Genomic DNA, 22,153 nt, shown 5'->3' on the forward strand with positions numbered 1-22,153 from the left:
TCTGGTCCTATCCTACAGAAGAGCTACTGTAGCATAAATTGCTGAACAAGTTAATGCTGGCTATGATAGAAAGGTGTCAGAACACACAGTGCATTGCAGCGTTCTGCGCATGGAACTATGTGGCCGCAGACCATTAGAGTAACCATGCTGTCCTCTGTCCACTGCTGAAAGTGCCTACTATGGGCTGTTGAATTCGTCAATAAACCTTTTAATATATTCCTTCCTATAAACCTCTAAGATTCACCTGCCTAGAACCTCTAAGACAAAACCCTGCCTAAAACCTCTAAACAGAATGCTAATTGCGTACGCAGTTTAACCGCAAATAAAGACAGGAGTGGAATCTGTGTTTCCAACGCACAAGTATTATTCAGGTAAAAGTACAGTCAGTTACACGCAATCTATACATACACAAGTTAGGCGTAAAAGGAAATAATACAGACCCAAGTACGGTTATACATACGCTGCGCCTCTGGACTCAGAGATAGACTTCTGACTAGATATCCTCAGTTCACCCAAAATTCAGCATGAACTGGCAAACCAGTGTTCGGACACATGTATTTATTCCCCCCCAGACTGAAACAGGACAAAGGGGGAACTTCCTGCTGATCTCATTGGTTCCCAGAGGAGAAGCATATGTAACGACACATTTAACAGGTTGTTTCAAATAGACTTTCCCTGCCTCTAACAGCCGGAGTCTTTCTGGTAACGCCTCCTGTAACATTCCATCAACTAAACATTTTGTTGCTTGTAAGTTCTGCGATCTGTAACTTGAGTTTGCATGATGCGATCTCTCCACCGATAACACCGGGATTCTGTAAAAAGCATACGCATCAGAACGAAACCAAACACACCTTGCTTATCATGTATAATACCTTAGATATCAAAAACCTCTATTTCTTAGCATTTAAACTAACTTAACCAACTTGAATCATACAATTTGATGCTAATGGAACCTTGTGTGCGAATATGTAGTGTGTGAGTATTCGGGGTTTGATATAAGGACGCTAGTTATTAATGGGTGAGATTTAAGTGCATAATTTCTCATACACGAAGTGAACATCCAGCAGTGTGGATGGCTGAGGGTTGTAGTTCTACATGCCCTCTGTCAGCAGGCCCCCACCTGTTGTGTGTTCAAAGGAAAACAAAACCTCTTTTGTTCTCACAGACTCTTGTGTGAAATGCAAATGTATTACCACCTTAAGCTGTGGAATTTTGGGGCCATCCTGTCTAGGATTCAGACAAATCCAATTGTGTAGATATTATATTACAATTGCCACAACTATACTTTATCTGCATCCAGGGATTCCCAATTTGTATGTAAAAATACCCATTGTCTCTTCTTATTTACTTTTACTGAGAAAGCTTGTTTTTCCAGTTGCCCTTGGTAGGTTAAGAAAAACATTGCCATCTGTTCTTAGCTCCTGAGTTATAACTTGAATTGACGCTGACCACAAAAATGGTGTCTTGCGATCTCATTTCCAAAATGGAGTCTTGCGGCCATTCTAAACTGAACTTGTCTCAGCCAATTATTCAGCTTCGACAGTCCACCCTTTGATAGCAAACAACATGCTATCACAATCTGCTATTAGAATTTAATTTAGGCTTACATTTACATATTATTTGGTGTTATTATGGGATGGCACAAGGTGGTTCTTAATCCATCAATAATGTGTCTCTAGGCGGGGGCATAAAACTACTATTATACGCACACCGCGGATCTTGGGAGATCATGTGACAGATGTGGGAATGCACCAGTCTTATAACAGCAGTTTTGAAGGGGAATTTGAGACTTTACATTGTCTGGGTGTTCTATAAATAACATTTCAATAATATCTTCTATGCATGTCTAAATATTATACATTTAAATGATGGTACTTCCTAGCTCAGGGTTGTAGTGCAGTTCTGTATCTACCTCGGTATACATATTATCATTTCTGACCACCATCATAGTTTCATCCCTTCGTTTCACTCTGTTTTCACATTTTCCACACTTCAACACAATAGGAACACACCGGACGTATATGCCAATTACTATGATGACAATCAGTATAAGAATCAAGAATTTGCCTACGCTGGCGACCACTTCCTGGACCCACTCTCCTAGACCCGAGAACCATTTCACTGGGTTCAGCCATGACACCCATCCTTCTATCTTTTCCCCTGCTTCAGCCACTGATGCGTTATGGTTCTTACGAAATTCCCACTTTAGCTGCAGAATCTCATCCATCTTCTGGTCTATCACCTCCTTAGGGTCGCTGGTATCATTGGTGACATAAGTGCAACACTTTACTCCAAATTGGGTGGCTAACGTTACGCAATACCCTCCAGTAACAGCAGTTAAATAATTCAACACTAGCCTGTGTTGCACTAGTTCTTTCTTGTACGCTTGCAATTCTCTCCCTGTGTACCTGAATGTGTCATCGTACATCTCGGTGATATTATCTATTAATTTAGCAAGTTCCTGGATATATCTAAAATTTAATGTACCCCTAGCAATTCTGGTGGGATCCAGGGCGACTAAAACTTGGAAGCCAGTTGTCTCACTGATTAACTGAGCGGCTTTATGCATATCACCAGGTATCATATTTCTCTTGCCTCTGTGTTCATATTGTGTGTGAAGATATGGTGACGGTGTGTTTTTATGTATTCCCAACATTTCAACATGTGTGAGGGTCATAACTTCTGGGACAACTCTTCCCAGATAACACAAACCTTCGGAACTCGGGGAGAGCCATTTATACGCTTTTCTTCCACATATAAAATATACATTATCAGGGAGAATATAAGGAATGGTATGCATCATTATCATTAAACACATTTCTCTTGCAAACAATCCTATCTCAGGCTCTTCCATCTGGTATATGCAAGTTTCTGGTTGTATTATTTTAGCACAATAACCATCTGGTACTTTACCAATCATTTCTTTGGTGGAACTCAATGTATACCGGTACCTAAAATATTTCCCACTTGATTTAATTGAGCGTAGCAGATCATAGTTTATGGACTCATTATCAGCTCTTTGTGAGAAGGTCATCGTCTGATTATTCCCCGTCACTTCCCAACCTCCGGGTTTATTGGGGTTGGTTATGTTTAAACACAAAAGTGATTTATCTACTTGAAATTGATAGAGTTTGAAATGAGGCGGTTTGGATGAGAGGAATTTTCCATCCAATGTTTTCCCCTTTTGTAATTCTAAAATTTCCGTGATATTCAGTGGAAATGGCACCAACCCTACATTATGCTGTCCCTGTGGCACATGTGAACACACCCAGCAATAGGTTTGATTTAACACTTTGCCTACCATGCTGTGATAATCCTCTAAAGGATACCCTCCCCAGTACGGGTTATATTTAGGTTGGCACCGTTGAATACAGTTCTCATCAACTAGGGACCCACAAAACTCACAAATACAGGAATCTTCAGACGATAACCCTTCACACCTTCCCCGAGTATCCGGAATGACAGCTCTCTTAACAATAACAGTACTAAGATTAGTCAGTCACTCCCCTGATTGGCATTGCACTCCTCCTGACTCCACTCCATCAGCTCCGCCATCAGCTCACATCTCCTTTATCGGTCCCCCATCACAGACACTGAGTATCCCCAAACAGATCATCATGACAAAAACTCTGGAAAGAAAAAGAACTAGGATGACCACAGCAGACCACTCCATTGCTGGAAGCACTGATCTACACATTTCTTTAGCTCAGATATCTCACCGTCACCTTTTTAATCCTTCCGGCACAAGCTCGCAATCGACAGGTCCACGTTATCGGCCTGGTCTCTGCCTTGTATCTCCACCAGTTGGTTAACCTCCCTATAGTGAGTGGAATGGACCCACGTATCTTCCCCGGCCACCCTTTGAGGATGCTGTATCGTCAGATACGGACCTTTCCACCGATCAACCTGAGCTAAAAAATTTTTGGATCATAACAAATTCTTCCAGATTTTGACATCATGACAGTTTGAATTAGACATGTTAGTTAATAACGCTTTCAATTTCGGTTATTCTCATTCATCTTCGTGAGACCCTGCACAGTAACCTCATTATCATATTTTCACATGAGGCTGCCTGTTTGGACAGTATCTCAAAGGGGGGGCAAATAAAGGAAAAGACAATCTGGGATAATCTCAGTGTTGTTACCCATCATCTTACACATGTTCTTGGAAACGTCATCTATAAAATAAGTCCCCCTATCATTTTTAATAATTCTAGGGATATAGTATCTGCATACAGGTTCCTGCAATCAAATCTTGTTATCAATATCTACTGCTCTAAATAATGCCTGTGCCACTGGGTTGGATAGTATTCCGAGTAGTCGACCTCAGCATGGCATGGCTGCCGTTTATCCTTAGCAACCTTGTGTCCTATGAGTGGGAGATAAAGCAAAACAGTTTAATATCATTTAAACATGCAACAATAAATCGTCCACATTTTTCATTAGAACAGATCCATTGATAGGTTGAAAAGATTGTAAACAGTCATATAAGGCCTGGGAGAAGATACTGGGGTTACCTATGAACCCATGGGAAACTCGTGTTCCTGTGTGGTGTTCTTCACTTTGCAGTACTTACTTATGTGTCCCACTTGGTGACAGTTAAAACATAATTTTGAACGGGGTGGATGAAAAGATTGTTGTGGGATTTGAGCAAGAGGGAAAGGTGGTGGGTATGGGTAAGGATAGGGAGGGTAAGGATATTGTGGGGGATATGAGTATGGGACCTGTGGTTGTGTATGATATGTGGGGTAAGGATGTGTTTGCTGTGGTGTGGGATTGGTGAGGACGTGTAATTGTTCAGGTGCAGGTGTGTGTGTGGGTGCAAGTGTGTCGGTTGGCTGTGATGTTAACGTCATTCTCTCCAGAGCTTGTATACTGACAGCCATTAATTTATTCGCTCTGGGTCTCCCTCTTTTTTGAGATGTTTTTGTCATGTTCTATGGCAGACTCTATGAGGTTATCTATTGTAAGTCCCCGCCAGCCAGGCTGTGAGGTCTGAACCCGAGTCTTTAAATCGTCTTTCAGACCGTCCATGAGTACCGTGACTATCATTCCCCTGTGGTGAGTGCTATCTTTAATATCTTCTATCCCAGTGTACTGGGTGATAGCCTGCAGAGCCCGGTCGCAATATTCTTCTGCAGTTTCACTCTCTTTTTGTTTGATTGTGAAGATTTTGTTCCAGTTAACTACTACTGGAAAATATACACCCAATTGAGTCACAATGCGGGAAATGTTACCTTGGTTTACTTGGTCTGTTAAGGGAACGTCGCCATCCAATACACAGTCCGTGATAAATTTTGTCACGTCGGTATTGTGTGGTAGACAGGCCCTTAACACCACACGCCAATCTTTATTAGTGGGCTCATGAGAACTACCCAAATTTCTCAAAAATCTTTGACATTTGGCTAGTTCCTTTTTGGGATTGGGGAAATCATTTCTGATGGAATTCAGTTCTGCTCTTGTCCATGGACAATGCATTACGACTTCCCTCGTGGGCACTACACCGTTTGCATCTGCATTTCCATTTGGAACAGTTATTGTCCGAATGGGATGCAGACCGGCAGCGTTGCTACCTCTGTCCTGGTTACCTGGCTGGGGGTTTAATCTGCTGCTGCTACGTATGGTATTAGCAACTTCCTCAATGGGTGCCGAGTGTATTAATACTTCCCTTGCTGTTACCGATGGAGATGGCGGCACCACCCGTGATTGTGGTGATGCAGCATCTATCATTTGCACAGCATGGGAAATGGCAGACATTACAATAGACTCATCTTCTACATCATAAACATTTTCTTTATGGTTACTTAAGAGGGGGTACAAATTACTTGTTACATTTTTATTGGTATTTTTGGTAACTGTACTTGCACCTCCATCCACATAAGGTGGGGGAGGTCAGCGTGAACTGCTGGCAATACTCTCCACGACGCTACTTTGCCGCCCGTGCACGCCAATTTGCGGCTCGCCCGTATTGCAACTCAGCGTCGCGGATGTATTTTCTGGCAATGCGTTCGCAACGCTAGTTTGCATCGTTTGCACATTTTTAAGCCAAGCATCCCCTTCATGCTGCCATATTTTTAAACATTCAAAATTCTTAATCTTTTTCTCTCGGGATCGCACCATTCTGATGTGATCCTGGACATTATCTAACACATTTTTGTCAAAACTACCAATTCTGGGAAACGGTCTAACACTCTTTCTCGTCATATTAAACCATATATCACAATACCTTATTGCATAAGTACCGTACTTAGTATGCATAATACGACGGGCTGATCCAATTGGAACCTCCATTAGCAGCACATCATTGCTTAACATTTCTACCGTTTGCGTGGCTCCCATTTTGAAACAACTCCTACGCTTTTCAATAAAAATGTAAACTGGTGAAAGACAATCAAGATACTTTCACTTACCTGTGAACGATTTAAGTCGGCGGCGCCCACACACCTGGATAAGATTTCGTAAGGCCACTTCCACACCTAGATAAGTTTTGAAACAGGCAACTTCCAGACCCGGATAAGCTTTAGTAAGGTAACTTCCAAACCTATGACAATTTATATGTCGGCCACTCTCACGCACCTCTATACAACAAAGACAACATGTACACCTGCTACTGTGTTTAGAACGGTAAAGCTGCTTACCAAGCGACTAGGCTAACCCTTGCAGCTTGCATTTAAGGATCATACGGTACCCTTAACTTTAGGGAATAAATTACCCCTACCAACAATACACACACTGTTACACACTTTTTCTCTGCGCAGAAAATAAACGTTTAACCCAGATATTGGTGGATAGAAAAAAATGTAAACCTCAATGGCTTTGTTCAAACACGTGGCAGCAGAACCGGAAATGCGTATACGCTTATTGTGCGACCGGCCGCATACACAATTATGCGACTACCACACAAGCGTATAATTACTTTTTAACTGCGTATGCAAAAATGCGTCTCAGCCGCATACTCAATACTGCGGCACCCCTCTAAAGGTAAGGTTCTATCAACAGAGAAAAAAAAACTTTTTTTTTTTTTTTTTTCTCTCTTGTCCCTGGATTCTGATCAGCGCTTCCTCTACACAATAACCGGCAGTACGCTCTCAGCAACACTGTGGTAATGAAAGACTAATGCGTCTCCCAAAAGGCACCTCCACCCTTTTGCTGAGAGAGGACTGACCGAGTGTTATCGTGTATCAGATAGTGTGATAAACCGATGAGCCCCCACTGTTAAATTTGTAAATAAACCTTTTAATACATTCCTTCCTACAAACCTCTAAGATTCACCTGCCTAGAACCTCTAAGACAAAACCCTGCCTAAAACCTCTAAACAGAATGCTAATTGCGTACGCAGTTTAACCGCAAATAAAGACAGGAGTGGAATCTGTGTTTCCAACGCACAAGTATTATTCAGGAAAAAGTACAGTCAGTTACACGCAATCTATACATACACAAGTTAGGCATAAAAGGAAATAATACAGACCCAAGTACGGTTATACATACGCTGCGCCTCTGGACACAGAGATAGACTTCTGACTAGATATCCTCAGTTCACCCAAAATTCAGCATGAACTGGCAAACCAGTGTTCGGACACATGTATTTATTCCCCCCCAGACTGAAACAGGACAAAGGGGGAACTTCCTGCTGATCTCATTGGTTCCCAGAGGAGAAGCATATGTAACGACACATTTAACAGGTTGTTTCAAATAGATTTTCCCTGCCTCTAACAGCCGGAGTCTTTCTGGTAACGCCTCCTGTAACATTCCATCAACTAAACATTTTGTTGCTTGTAAGTTCTGCGATCCGTAACTTGAGTTTGAATGATGCGATCTCTCCACCGATAACACCGGGATTCTGTAAAAAGCGTACGCATCAGAACGAAACCAAACACACCTTGCTTATCATGTATAATACCTTAGATATCAAAAACCTCTATTTCTTAGCATTTAAACTAACTTAACCAACTTGAATCATACAATTTGATGCTAATGGAACCTTGTGTGCGAATATGTAGTGTGTGAGTATTCGGGGTTTGATATAAGGACGCTAGTTATTAATGGGTGAGATTTAAGTGCATAATTTCTCATACACGAAGTGAACATCCAGCAGTGTGGATGGCTGAGGGTTGTAGTTCTACATGCCCTCTGTCAGCAGGCCCCCACCTGTTGTGTGTTCAAAGGAAAACAAAACCTCTTTTGTTCTCACAGACTCTTGTGTGAAATGCAAATGTATTACCACCTTAAGCTGTGGAATTTTGGGGCCATCCTGTCTAGGATTGAGACAAATCCAATTGTGTAGATATTATATTACAATTGCCACAACTATACTTTATCTGCATCCAAGGATTCCCAATTTGTATGTAAAAATACCCATTGTCTCTTCTTATTTACTTTTACTGAGATAGCTTGTTTTTCCAGTTGCCCTTGGTAGGTTAACAAAAACATTGCCATCTGTTCTTAGCTCCTGAGTTATAACTTGAATTGACGCTGACCACAAAAATGGTGTCTTGCGATCTCATTTCCAAAATGGAGTCTTGCGGCCATTCGCAAGATGACGTCGCCGCGATTAAATTTGAAACTGAACTTGTCTCAGCCAATTATTCAGCTTCGACAGGGCACATGAGCGTCAGAACTGGACCATGGAGCAATGGATGATGGTGGGCTGGTCTGATGAATCACATTTTCTTTTACATCAAGTGGACGCCGGGTGCATGTGCGTCGTTTATTTGAGGAAGAGATTGCACCAGTATGCACTATGGGAAGAAGGCAAGCCAGTGGAGGCAGTGTTCTGGGTCTTGGCATTCATGTGAATGTTACTTGGACACGTACCACCTACTTAAACATTGTTGCAGTCCAAGTACACCCCTTCATGGCAACAGCATTCCCTGATTGGAAGTGGCCTCTTTCAGCAGGATAATACGCCCTGCCACACTGCAAAAATAGTTCAGGAATGGTTTAAGGTAGTGGTTCCCAAACTTTGTGTCGTGACACCGTGGGGTCCCTTGGGGCACCTCCAGGGGTGTCACAGGTTGGTGTGCAGGATCAAATCAACTTTTTTATGGTGAATGTGATAGGCAAAACAAGTTCTGGTGGCTGTCAAACACTGGCTAACGGGCACACAATATATTGGCCTATCAATTGATCGGCCAATATATCTGCCAGTGTGTACCCAGCTTTAGATATACAATCAGACATCGGTTTATGGAGAGAGCAATAAATTGCAGGAACTGATCAGAGGGTACGAGGCATTGGACATTAGGGAGCTGGAAAAAATAACCAAGCAGTGAGATACAGGTCCAGATGCTTTAAGTAGGAAGCCAGCTGGTGATGTCACCAGTGGAAGGAGTGAAAAATCATCAAACGTCAGCTGCGGAGCTGGCCATGTCCCAGAACACATTAATGCGCAATGGCAACAAAGTTCTGTGATCCGTATCTCAGAGTCATGCACAGGTATCATACAGACCTCGGTTACCAAACCACCACTACTCCTCGGACTACTGCAGCAGATTTGTGACAGAATCGATGCAGAGCTAATGCTGGGATAATGTAAAGAGAAAGCAGTGATAGAGGATGACGAAGAGTTTTTGTAAACGTTATGTAATGAGTGCATGGCAGAGATACAGTGGTAGCACTAGGGGAAAATGTAAAGCTAATGCAGTGATGGTAGAAAAACCCAAATATTTTTCCCAAAAATGGTCATGCAGTCATTATGTCAACATTCAGAATGTCGACACCAGAATGTTGACATGGTCTGAATGTCGGCAGTGAGAGTAATGACATTCACAATGTCAATATGGACATGATGTTGACACAGACCATGTCGACATTATGGTATCGATATTCTGAATGTTGACATTTCATACCACACCCAGGAAATGTCATGCAATGTTACTAGTGCAAATTATCCAGTCAACTTCCTGTGGAGAAATCTTGGGGAAATCCCTAAATGGCTCATTCCACTTCTGGACTGCTCAGTGGGCCAGATTTATCAACGAGCGATATTCTTGTTCTCACTCATTACTTAAGTGGTACTCCTAACTGTCATTTTTCAAACACGTGACAGTTAGGAGCTGATTGATTGGAGCACCATTAGATCCATAACGAGTGATAACAAGTATATCATTCGTTGAAAAATCTGGGGCTTTGTTCTCTATGACAAGATCTGACAATGGGCCTGATTCACTTCAGATCGCAACTGCGATCGCGGCTGAGTTTACTCACGCAGTCTGACTGCGATGATATGCTAATCCATTGCGATCGCTATGCCGTCGCAGCCCTACATAAGGACGCCCATCTTACCTTACACCAGGGCAGGACTGGGACTAAAAATAGGCACTGGCATTTAAAGCACACAGGCCCACTTCGCGTTAGGATCTGGCTCCTGGCATTGACTCTTCCCCTTACTATTCCTGGCCCCTCCCACTTCAGTCTATGCACTTACAAATATAATTAATATTAAAACATAGAAGTGTACATTATTCCTTGTCTTATGGTGCGTAGACACGGTACGATTAAAATGCACGACATTAACGATATCGATCAAATCGTTAACATTCATATCGTGCATTTTGCGATGCGTGGGCACATATGGACGATAAAGATGCAATATCGACCAGGTTACTATAGGTGTTGGCTGTCGTTGGTGTGCTGGATGATCGATATCGATCATCCAGCACACCCAGGAGATCGTTCAACGATATCATTATCGTTGACGATCGTCCCGTGTGCATGCACCATTAATCTTATTCTTTATGGGATTCAAAAATGTGCTATAGTCAGACATTGGTATTTGATTGGTTCTGTTAGGTAAAGCTGGTACTTCATTGGTGTAGGTCACACACAAAGAAAAGGGAAGTCATTTTCCAAATAACCAAGCCCTGGCCTAGCAACTGTAGAGGATTAGATAATGTTCACTGTAAGATTTTCTTTTAGTGCTGAACCCAGAGGGATGACAGATCTGTGAACCAAAGCAGAGCCGTTACTACAAATATTGGTGTCCTGTGTAGTGTTCACTGTAGGATTTTGTTAGGGCATTATTTATCACTGAGGATGGCACACCAATGCGTGCCTCTCTGTGAGGGGCATGGTCTCATGGCATGCCCCCCCTTTCCCATCATTAATACAAGGGAAAAGGAGACACATGATGTTTGAATGAATATAAACCTGAGCCATTAACACCCAAACCACAGCATAATGTTGGCCCAGTGTGACCTCTAAAGAAACACAAGGGGAACACATGAAACAAACATTTGGATGGAAAATAATAATATACAGAATTGATCTCTCATTTACTACTGTATTACCTGCTCAGCAACATGTGGGAAGGAGCCGCACTCAACACTCCTCCTCACCCGGGCAGCAGACATGACACAGTCACACCTGCACTCTTGTGAGGGGGTCTGCAGAGTGTGACACTAAATCCAGATTCACACAGTGACAGCAGGCCTGATGCCGGAGCCTGAGGTGATATCACTGCCCACCTACCCCACCAAACAGGCCTATACTACACACCAGGGCCCCCGATTCAAAGCATAGCATACAGCAGGGCCCCAAATTCATAGCATGACACACAGTAACGCCCCTTATAACACATAAAGGCAGTTAGCTAGTGTACACAATTGAAAGGCATTGAAAGGGTTAACGCCAGTCACTCTTCAAGTATGTGTACTGCTGTGGTACCCCAGGTCCTGGGCGTACCACTTATGTGTACCTTTTGGGTTGAATACCACAGCTACGCTATAATATAAAGTTAGGTACATGTATTTGCGTTGGTGATACAGTTAATATATATATTGGACTGTGCCCCAGCCATCAATAATTCACCTTTCCTTATGTTAATCACTCTGCTCCTCAAGGAGCATAATGGTTTCTACTAGCAACCTGTACTGTCACCAGGGGCAGATTTCGGAACTAAAAGTGGCCCTGGTAAAATTTGTGGAAGTGGCATCACGTGGGCGGCACCAAATCAACTATAGGCGGAGCCAACACCAAAGTGTCCCGATCCACATATCTTAAAAAGAGAGTGGCAGAGCACATACTACTCTGACTCCCTCACGTGTCTCCAGGTGTAACTCAAATCACCCCACCTGATTCCAAATAACAAACTTACGCCTCTGACCATCCCACCTGCTACCACATACCACAACACGCCACTCTGACAACCCCCCATGACACTCTGACCAGCCCACGTGCCTGCACAAGCTAAAACACATGCCAGTCTGACCTCAAATGCAGGGGCCCACAATGCATCTAGAGATACACCTCTGCAGTGCTGAATATTTTAATGCTTTTGGATGTTGACAGTCAAAATGTTAACAATGCAATTTTATCCTAACACTAACCCTAACCTTCACCTAAAATGCACCCTAACGCTCACCCTAATGGTACCTTAAACCTAAATGAAGCCTAACCCTAACTGCAGTCAACCCTAACAGCAGCCTAATCCTAACCCTACCCTAACTACAGCCTAACTCTAACCCAATCCTCATTACAGATTTAACCTTACCGTAGCCTAATCCTAACCCTACCCTGTCTACAGCCTAACGCTAGCCACAGCTAATCCGAACCCTACCCTAACTAAATTCTAACCCTAACCGCAGCCTAATCCTAACCACACCCTAACTACAGCCTAACCGTAACCACAGCTAATCCTAACCCTAACCCCAGCCTAATCCTAAATGTACCCTAACAGCACCCTAATCCTAACCCAACCCTAACTACAGCCTAACCCTAACTACAGCTAATCCTAACCCTACCCTAACTATATCCTAACCCTAACCGCAGCCTAATCCTAACCCTACCCTAACTACAGTCTAGCCTTAACTGCAGCCTAACCCTAACCGCAGCCTAATCCTAACCACAGCCTAATCTTAACCTAACTACAGTCTAACCCTAACTGCAGCCTAATACCGGGCACAAACTTAACGATATGCTCCATGAGCGATATCGTTAAGTATTTTCCCCTGCACTGCTGGGCTCAATGTCGTTAATGATATTGTTCAGTGACGTCACCGGCTATATCCCCGAACTTGCAGGAGCTGACGATATAGTCAGATTGTCCTGCATGTTTGGGCGATGAAAGATACGATGGGAGCGCGCATCATCAACAATGTCTTGCATATACACTGGACGATATGAACGATAACAATATCGTTATCGTTCAAAAAATCATCTACTGTGTACGCGGCTTAATTCTAACCCTACCCTAACTACAGGATAATCATAATTGCAGCCAGGGCTGGTTCTAGACATTGTGGAGCTCAGGTTGAAAGCTCCCAGTTGCGCCCCCCACTCCCCCCCCCCCCTCGAAAAAAAAAAAAAAAAAAAGGAATTTTTTTAGATATAACATTCTAACATTATGCCACACGCAGTAATGGCCTTTATAACACATTATGCCACATGCAAAAATGCCCTTTATAACACACTATGCCACATGAAGTAATGCCCTTTATAACACATTATACCACATGCAGTAATAACAAATTATGCCACACGCAGTACTGCCCTTTATAACACATTATGCCACATGCAGTAATGCCCTGTATAATACATTGTGCCACACACAGTAATTACCTTTATAATACATTATCCCCAATTCAAATTACACCACACAGTAGTCCCTTATGTAGCCCCTTTTACATAATGCCAAAATTAGTGTCCCACAGTAGTAGTGCCCCTAATAAAATGCCCACAGTAGTAGTGCCCCTTATACAATGCCCACAACAGTGGTGCCCCTTACACAATGGCCCCAGTAGTGGTACCCCCCATCCAGTGCCCGCATTAGTAGTACCCCCAGTGGTAATGCCCCCAGTAGTAATGCCCCCTATAGTAGTTCCCCCAGTAGTAAAGCTCCACAGTAGTAATCCCCCAATTAGTAATGCCCCCTATAGTAGTGCCCCCATTAGTAATGCCCCCCATTAGTAGTGCCCACAGTAGTAATGCCCACAGTAGTAATGTCCCTTATAGTATTTCCCCCATTAGTAATGTCCCCCATTAGTAATGCTCCCCAGTAGTAATGCCCCCATTAGTAGTGCCCACAGTAGTAATGTCCCTTATAGTAGTTCTCACAGTAGTAATGCCCCCCATTAGTAATGCTCCCCAGTAGTAATGCCCCCATTAGTAGTGCCCACAGTAGTAATGTCCCTTATAGTAGTTCCCCCAGCAGTAATGTCCCCCATTAATAATGCTCCCCAGTAGTAATCCCCCCATTAGTAGTGCCATTAGTAGAGCCCCCATTAGTAATACTGCCCAGTAGTAATCCCCCCATTAGTAGTGCCATTAGTAGAGCCCTCATTAGTAATGCTACCCAGTAGTAATCCCCCCATTAGTAGTGCCCCCTATAGTAGTGCAATTAGTAGAGCCCCCATTAGTAATCCCCCCTATTGTAGTGCCCCCATTAGTAATGCTCCCCAGTTGTACTGCCCCCATTAGTAATGCCCCCACAAATAATGCCCCCTGTAGTTGTGCCCACTAGTAGTAATGCCCCCTAGTCGTCCCCAGTAGTAATGCCCCTATAATCGTGCCCCCAGTGCTGGTGCTTCCGACTGAAAAGAAAAAAAAACACAATACTTACCTTTAGCCCGCTCCTGCTTCCGCTGCCGCTGCCGTCCGGTCCGACCGCGGCTCCTCGGATCTATGGGAGATACGTCATTACATCATGACGTCCCTCCCATAGTACTCTCTCTGCCGGAAGCTGGAGCTCAGGAGTGAGATCCGGATTTCGGCTGCCGCTGCAGGGAGGGAGCCGGGTGCCTGCTGATAACAAATATCAGCGGGCACCCAGCAAATGCAGCCTCCCTGCGGCGGCTAGCGGGGGAGGGGGACAGGCGTATTTTTATTTTCATTTTTTCTTCTAGGTTTTTTTTCAAGGGGGGGGAGGACTCAGTGGCGCCCTCTAGATGTCGGCGCCTTGTTAGCCCGCACCTAGAACCGTCACTGATTGCAGCCTACCCCTAACCGCATCCAAATCCTAACCCCACTCAACTACAGGCTAACCTTAACTCCATACTAATCCTAACCCTACCCTAACTACAGTCTTACCCTAATGGCAGCCTAACCCTAAGCCTTATCCTTACCCTAAATGCATGTGTTGACATTCTGGCTGTCAACATTCACAATGACGACAATATGTCAATATTGACATCCTAAATGTCAACATGATGACTACATAACCTCCAGTACTCTTCATTTCTAATATAAAGGGCCTCATTTATCAATGAGTGACATTCTTACTCGTTACTAATCATAAATGGTGTTCCAACCAATCAGCTCTTTTCAAACACATGACAGTTAGGACCAGATTGTTTGGAGCACAATTTAAAATTAGTAATGAGTTATAACAAGAATATCACTCGTTGATAAATATGGCCCATAGTTAGTACATATAATCAATAAATTATAAGTATAACATGTACAGCAAGTGACTTACCTTCAAGGTGGAGGAACAGGATTCAGTGGTACTGTAGCTCCCACCCAGGACGAGGCTGTGTCGGTGCCTGTAAGGTCTTCAATCCCTCAGTGGCAAGCGTGACCTACAGGCTCTGACCTTACTCAGGAATTGCTAACCTCATCGCACGCACTGAGTACTCGAGCTGCGTATGGCATCGCATTGCCTAATTTATGCACGCCCCTGCTACGGCGTTCAAACACATTGGCACGCCTGCATGTCGCCGACCACCCCCGTCACCACCCACAAATGGCACTTCCTGTCAATCACTCTGTGATGGGTCTGCATAGTCTCTGCGATCACAGTCCCGATAGCAGTGGTTAGTTCACGCACACACAATGTAATGCATACGGATGCGCAGAACACAACAATCGGCTGATTGCGTGTGTAATCGTAGTTGCGATCCTTGCTGAATCAGGCCCAATCTCCATATTTTCCAACATTTTCAACAGTGGTTTTACTGCAGTCTTGTAACAGCAACCAGCTGGTCGATTTTAATCAATTTAAAATTGTTGAAAATCGATCAACATCAAGGTTGTGTTTCTCGGGCTAAATCACACATTTGCTAACAGACAAATTTGAATTAGGTTTTTTTAAGTTTTAGTATATGTATGATTTAGCTCCAGAAACATAACATTGATTAAAATCAACATTTAGTAAATATACCTCTTACTATCTGTATTCTGTACCTGTTATTCTCTTCCTCCCTTGTACTTCCTAGTTGTTATTAAAGATGCCCTTCTATCTTATAATGAAATACATACATATTTTATTAATTTTTTTTTTATAGAATTAAGCGTAAAACACAGCAGATTGGACTCAGATACACACATCACTAAATAGAACATTTTATAAAAGTGTGGATAACATTACATGTTAAGGAGTAATTATTCCAGAGCAATACATAACAGTGTTCTCCCCAGGCTGTTTTTGGTGGGTGCACCACCCGGCAAGAAACCGCCTACCACCCGGCACTTTGGGACACTGCAATTGGGGACAGTAACTGGGAGCTGTATAAAAAGGACCAGATCCTACAGACTTTGCAGCTTTTTCATAATCAGATGACTGGGCCCCTAATAATAAAATGTTATTTCAAGTTTAAATCATAATGTCATGGTTTAAAAAAGTTTTTATTGAGAAGGCCCCCACCCGGCTACTTCTTGATGCCACCCGGCTGGAAAAAATTTCTGGGGAGAGCACTGCATGATAAAAGTAAAATAATTGAATGTCCAATCCAACTGTAGTTTGTTGATAAATAAAAAGAAGGCTTTATTGCTAAATTTAGATTATGCCATTTGGAAAATGGTGTATGGCTAATATCAGATCCTATCCAGAATGCACACTGTATAATGGGTAGAACAAGCTTGAATTTTATTGAATGGAACAGAGGGCTACAAAGGTACAGGTCATGCATAAAATTATCAGCAGATCCAAAAACATGTCACTCAAAATATACAACATCCGATTGAAGTGTTCAAATAATGCATCGAATTTCCTGTCTGTGGATGATGCCATCTTTTTTTGTAGTATGACTGAAGCCATTAGGAATAGTCCTTAGTCCATACTGAATACATTTCTGGATCCTCTCATATAGACAGTGTGTGCGTTAAGTTGTGGTCACTACTTGTCTCCCTTGAGCAGTTCGCCTTTCCTGGATGCGGTTCGCTCAGTTGCTAGGCGATCGGCACATCTCAAGACGTCACATGCTATCCTTAGCACAGCATGATTGGATGGTTCTCCTATTTGTACACACTGGCCTTTTGCCGCCTTGCCAACTATAGCGTTCCTGTGGGTTCCCTCGGCTCGGCTGCATGGTCAGCGTTCTGTTCCTCCTCGTGGTGAAGATGCTGATTCTCCGGTAGCAGCTTCCGTGTTGTCCAGAGGCGTTTCTAGAGAGGAGGGGGCCCGTGTGCAGTCTTCGACACGGGCCCCCTCCTTTCCGCCTGGCAGCGCACTGAGCTTTGCATGCCCAGCGCCAGAGTTATAGACTCTGGGCACTAGAGTGTGCCCAGAGTCTATAGTGTATGCACAGGGCACCGGGAAAATGGCCACTGCGGCCATTTTTCAGTCATTTTACAACGCCGGACCCCCGTGTCGACGTGGGACTCTGGAGAGGTAAGTAATATTATAGGTGCAGGGTGTGCAGTGCAGGGCCCCCCTGGACCCAGGGGCCCATGTTCCCCGCACACTCTGCACCCATTATAGATACGCCCCTGGTGCTGACTCCGGCTCTCCAGCTTCTCCAACGGCCTCCTAGCCGCACCAGTACAACCGTGCTACCATCGGCTCTCAAAGCCGCAGCACCTACTACCAACTCTTTACCATCAGTTATACCTGTCGACCTTCCATGTTGACCTTTACTGTGTCGACCTTTTGTCCCTGTCAACCTATTACCTGTCTAACATCTGGTGTATATGTAGACATTGTCAACCTTTTTACTGTTTATCTATAGTCCAGATACCAAACAAAAGACCTGCCATGTTTGGTCTTAGAGAAACCCTTGGTAGCCATTTTAAATGTTTATCTTAAAGAGAGATGCTTTTGTTAGGAAAATATATTGTAATAAATCAATGGTTTATGTAATAAATCTTTTACCAGTGTTTTCTGACTTTAACAACATCATACCCACAAGAGGGACAATGTGAATGGAAAAATGGGATGTAGGTTCAAAAGCAGAACGGTTTGGGAGCGATTTTGCATATAATTGTCTAAATAAGTACTCATTTATAAATTAACTGTTTGTCAATGATACTTTAAAAAAGTGTATGCCTGCATGCTACTGAAAGTATTCTTTATCTGCCTCCACACCCACAAAAAGGGTACGTTCCCACAATTCCAAAGTATTTTTTTGTTTATTGTAACAGGGAGAGAAACTTGGTGGACGTCAGTGAGGAGAATAATCAGCTGTTTCATGACGTTGCTCTGCTGACATTGGAAAATAAAGACTTTCAGGAGAGGAATGATCACCTAGCACAGGAAAACTGTGATCTGCTGAATACTATCACACAGCTGAGGTATGACATGTCATAATATGCAGACTAACCAGTGGCGGAACTAGTGAATGGTGAACTCAGGTGCCGGCAAGTGGTGGGGCCCCCTTTCCCAACGGAGCCCCAAATATTTTACTTACTCAGTGTATGCGTGGCTGCAGAGTGCATAGCAGACTCCATTGTGATCCTGGCACAGCTCAGTGTTAGTCAGCATCTCCATGGAACATCTGACAGTGACTCCGGGATCTGATGGTGGACAGCATGTGCCCCCTCCCTTAATTCTGTTCTGGCTACTGTGGTGTACCCCTGAGTCCTAAGGGCCTCCAGTGGGTTGCACCAGCTTCACTTCCTGTAGTTATGTCACTGAGACTAACAAACAGCTGAGGTATGACATATAAGGCCTGATTCAGATGTGCATGTAGTGCCGGACAATGTTTCCAGTCTACGCACGTGCCCAAGTTGCGCTACACATGCAGGGCCGTCCCGAGCCCAATTGATTTGGTAAACGAATATTTATTTTGTTGCCCCCTGGTGTACTTTTGCACGCACCCTGAAAAAATTAAATGGGCATGGTCTCGTGAGAAAAGTCGTACCCACAAGCCACTCCCCATTTTTGTTACGCTGGAGGCATGCCTAGCACTCTGGGAGCTGCTGAGCATGCCTCCAGTCCCTTTCTCCAGTGAATAGATGTGGTGCACATGCGCACTGCATTTATTCACCTCTTGCTCTAAGCAGAGCAGCCGGTGAGAGGTGGTCTCCTAACCCCTCTGCGGGATACTGCGGTCCGCGGGTGTGATGGCGGGACACAGAGCCGGATTAACAACACCTGGGCCCTAGGCACGTTAATGGTTTGGGGGCCCCACCACCATTGACCGGTGACTGCAAAAAAAACATTTACATTTTACATCATAATTTTCACCAGCAATAGCAGGGTTATAGGGTAAGAATTCTTAAGAACAGTTTGCACTTGGGGGCATGGCCTGGAGTAGCATGGAGTAGGGCGTGTTTGCCAGCTCTCCCGATAACATCCTGTTTAAAATTCCTGTTTGCCTGGAAGTACCCTCTCCAGTTTTGGCGTGGTGGTGTGGTACACTCTCCTGTATCTCCTGTGAAGTACCGGAGACATTTCTTCAATACCTACCTGCTGTAGTCCCTGGACCCTGGAGTTGTTTGATGTAAATGTGGGTCTTCCCAAAATTCCCCCCATAATCCTATTTGGTGCCCTGAAAATACGGGATCTATTTTTTCAATATATTGTGAACTTTCCTGTGTCTCTTCGAATGAGCTGGTCCGAGACTGTTCCTTTACTTTTATTTTGTCAAGGAACAGAGGCCTGGCCGGACTAATATCTAATGTTCTGTAACCCAACATCAGGCCTTACTAATTGGTACTTATACTGTGTCAGTCTGCATATCCTGCTTTATCTTTTTAGTTATTTATTTTTTTAATTTATATATTCGACATACTATATGTCTGCCTGTAAATCTATTGAGAGTTTTTCTATTTTCCCTCAAGCGAGCTGGTATAGGTCTCTTCCTTTATTTTTATCCTCTCAAGGGACTAACGCCTGGTCAGGCTAATGTCTAGTGATTTGCAGCCATATATCAGCCCATACTTATTGCTACTCTCAATGTGTACTTAGTATATCCTGTTTTAATCTTTAGTTTTTTTTATTTTATTTCATGTGCGCTGTGATATTTGTATATCTGTGACATACTGTATATGCTGTTTCATATGGGAGCTGTTCCAGTTATGTATAATACCGGAAAGCTGAGATTAGCCTAGCTTAAGAGATGTGACCGGAGTAATACTAATATTTTGCAGTATGTTATTATGTTTAGCTGCTGGTAATTTTATATATCCTGTTGACTGCTTCATTTAACTGTTCTCCTTTGTTATATGGGTATATTTAGGTTTGTAATCTATTGCTATTTATCCGTTGGAATGTACTAAAATTTCAAATGTTGTGGCAGGGCTGGGGCTAGTCTGGCCTACTTTAGGGCCATTAGTCTATTGCTCATGTCATTTATGTAATTATACTCTTTTATTTGGGCTGGGAAGGGGGGGTTTAGGGTCCTTAGAGTAGTTAGAGGCGGGTTGGGGGTTAGGGGATCCAAGCATGTGTTAGTCCAGGACTTGTACATGGCTCAAGATTCTCCTGCTTCTGATCCTGTTCCCACTGGACCTGCCCCCAGGAGATCCGGACGTCTGAGACCTGGGCTGGGTTCCTCCCATGTCACCTGATGAGTCCTTCCTCTATTTAAACTCACTGAACTTTTGCTGCCTCGCCGGCTATAGCGTTTACTTCAGCGCTTGGCTCTGCTGCATGGTCAGCATTACTTACTTGCTACAAGTCCTCCATGTCTCCTCCGACTGCTCAGCCGCTCCAGGACACACTTCCTCCCGGCCGCCCTCATGCTGCCTCCAGCCCTCCTAGCCGCAGCACCAGCTGTTGTCTGCTGTCGGCTGACACTGAGGGAGTACTCAGCTTCCTGACTGACTCCTCCGGCAACTCCTGCAGCGCTGCCATTCCAGCCTCCGTCTGTACCCGGTTCTATCATTGGCACTCAGCCGCCGCAGTACCAGCAGCGCCTCCAGGACATCGGCTATCATCACAGCTCCTGCATCCTCGTGCTTTCATCGGCTCCTCAAGCTGCAGCACCCATTGCTTTCCAGCACCATCAGCCGTACCATTGGTCCAGTGGCAGTCATCATCGGCTTATTAGCCGCACCATCGGCACATTGGCAGCAACATCGACCGACTGGTCACAGCATCGGCTCACCAGCCGCAACTTAGGCCCGTTGGCCTTCATCATCGGCTTATTAGCTGCCTCATCGGCCCATTGGCAGCAACATCGACCGACTGGTCACAACATCGGCTCACCAGCCGCAATTTAGGCCCGTTGGCCTTCATCATCGGCTTGTTAGCCGCATCATCGGCCCATCAGCCGCAACATCGACCCACTGGTCACAACATCGGCTCACCAGCCGCAACTTAGGCCCATTGGCTATCTGGACTCTAACGGCAACCTTAAAGGTATAGCTAGAGACCATAACAGTATGCCTGGGTTGGGGTTAGGTTATACAGGGTGAGGGGCTATGGAGTGGTTTGTTTTGGGATAGGGGAGGGGGTTGTATTTTTTATTTTAATTGTGATTCTATTTGATTGTTTGGCTGATATAGGACCTCATTCAGAGCCGCTCGCAAAATGTGAGCGCTCGCTCTCAATGAGGGCGGCCGCATCTAAAAAATGATCCGGCCTCCTGGCCGCTCGCTAGGCTGCGGGTTACCACCCACAGCTTTAACGAGCGGCCAGGATGATGGTCGCGATGGTCAAGACCATCGCGACCATCGGGGCTTGCGACGAGACCCTTGAAGTAGGGTCTCATCTGCCGAAAGCCCCAGAGCGCTTTCAGCTCTAATAGAGCCGGAAGCTCTTCCACTGACATCACTGGTGATGTCAGTGGGGCCGCCCACAAACAGCAAGCGTTCGCTTGGGAATGCCTCCGTTTGTTAAGCCACCCCCCCGCCACAACTACAAAACGGGTCGAGCTGTCGATCAACATCGACAGCCGCCCCTTTTGTAGTGAGCCCCGGAGCGAGAGAATTTCTCTCTCACTCCGGGGCTTGCGCACGCGCAGTGCAGACGCTGCGCGTGCGCACAGCCAAACATCGACCCGCTTGCGAGCGGGTCTGAATGAGAACCCTAGTTTGATATTTTAGTTTTTTATATA

At 44.3% G+C, this 22,153-nt stretch overlaps 1 protein-coding gene across 1 annotated transcript in view; it reads left to right on the forward strand.

Annotated features, from left to right (window-relative positions):
- The window catches only part of LOC148542407 (uncharacterized), a 92,316-nt gene that overhangs the window by 27,777 nt on the left and 42,386 nt on the right, over positions 1-22,153 (forward strand). The window contains exon 3 of the mRNA XM_088468561.1: positions 18,294-18,443. Coding sequence (XP_088324687.1) covers positions 18,294-18,443 — 150 coding nt within the window. The remainder of the gene's footprint in view (positions 1-18,293; positions 18,444-22,153) is intronic.

The sequence above is a fragment of the Taudactylus pleione genome, unplaced genomic scaffold (assembly GCF_031769625.1).
Source record: "Taudactylus pleione unplaced genomic scaffold, aTauple2 ptg000012l, whole genome shotgun sequence".
NCBI lineage: Eukaryota > Metazoa > Chordata > Amphibia > Anura > Myobatrachidae > Taudactylus > Taudactylus pleione.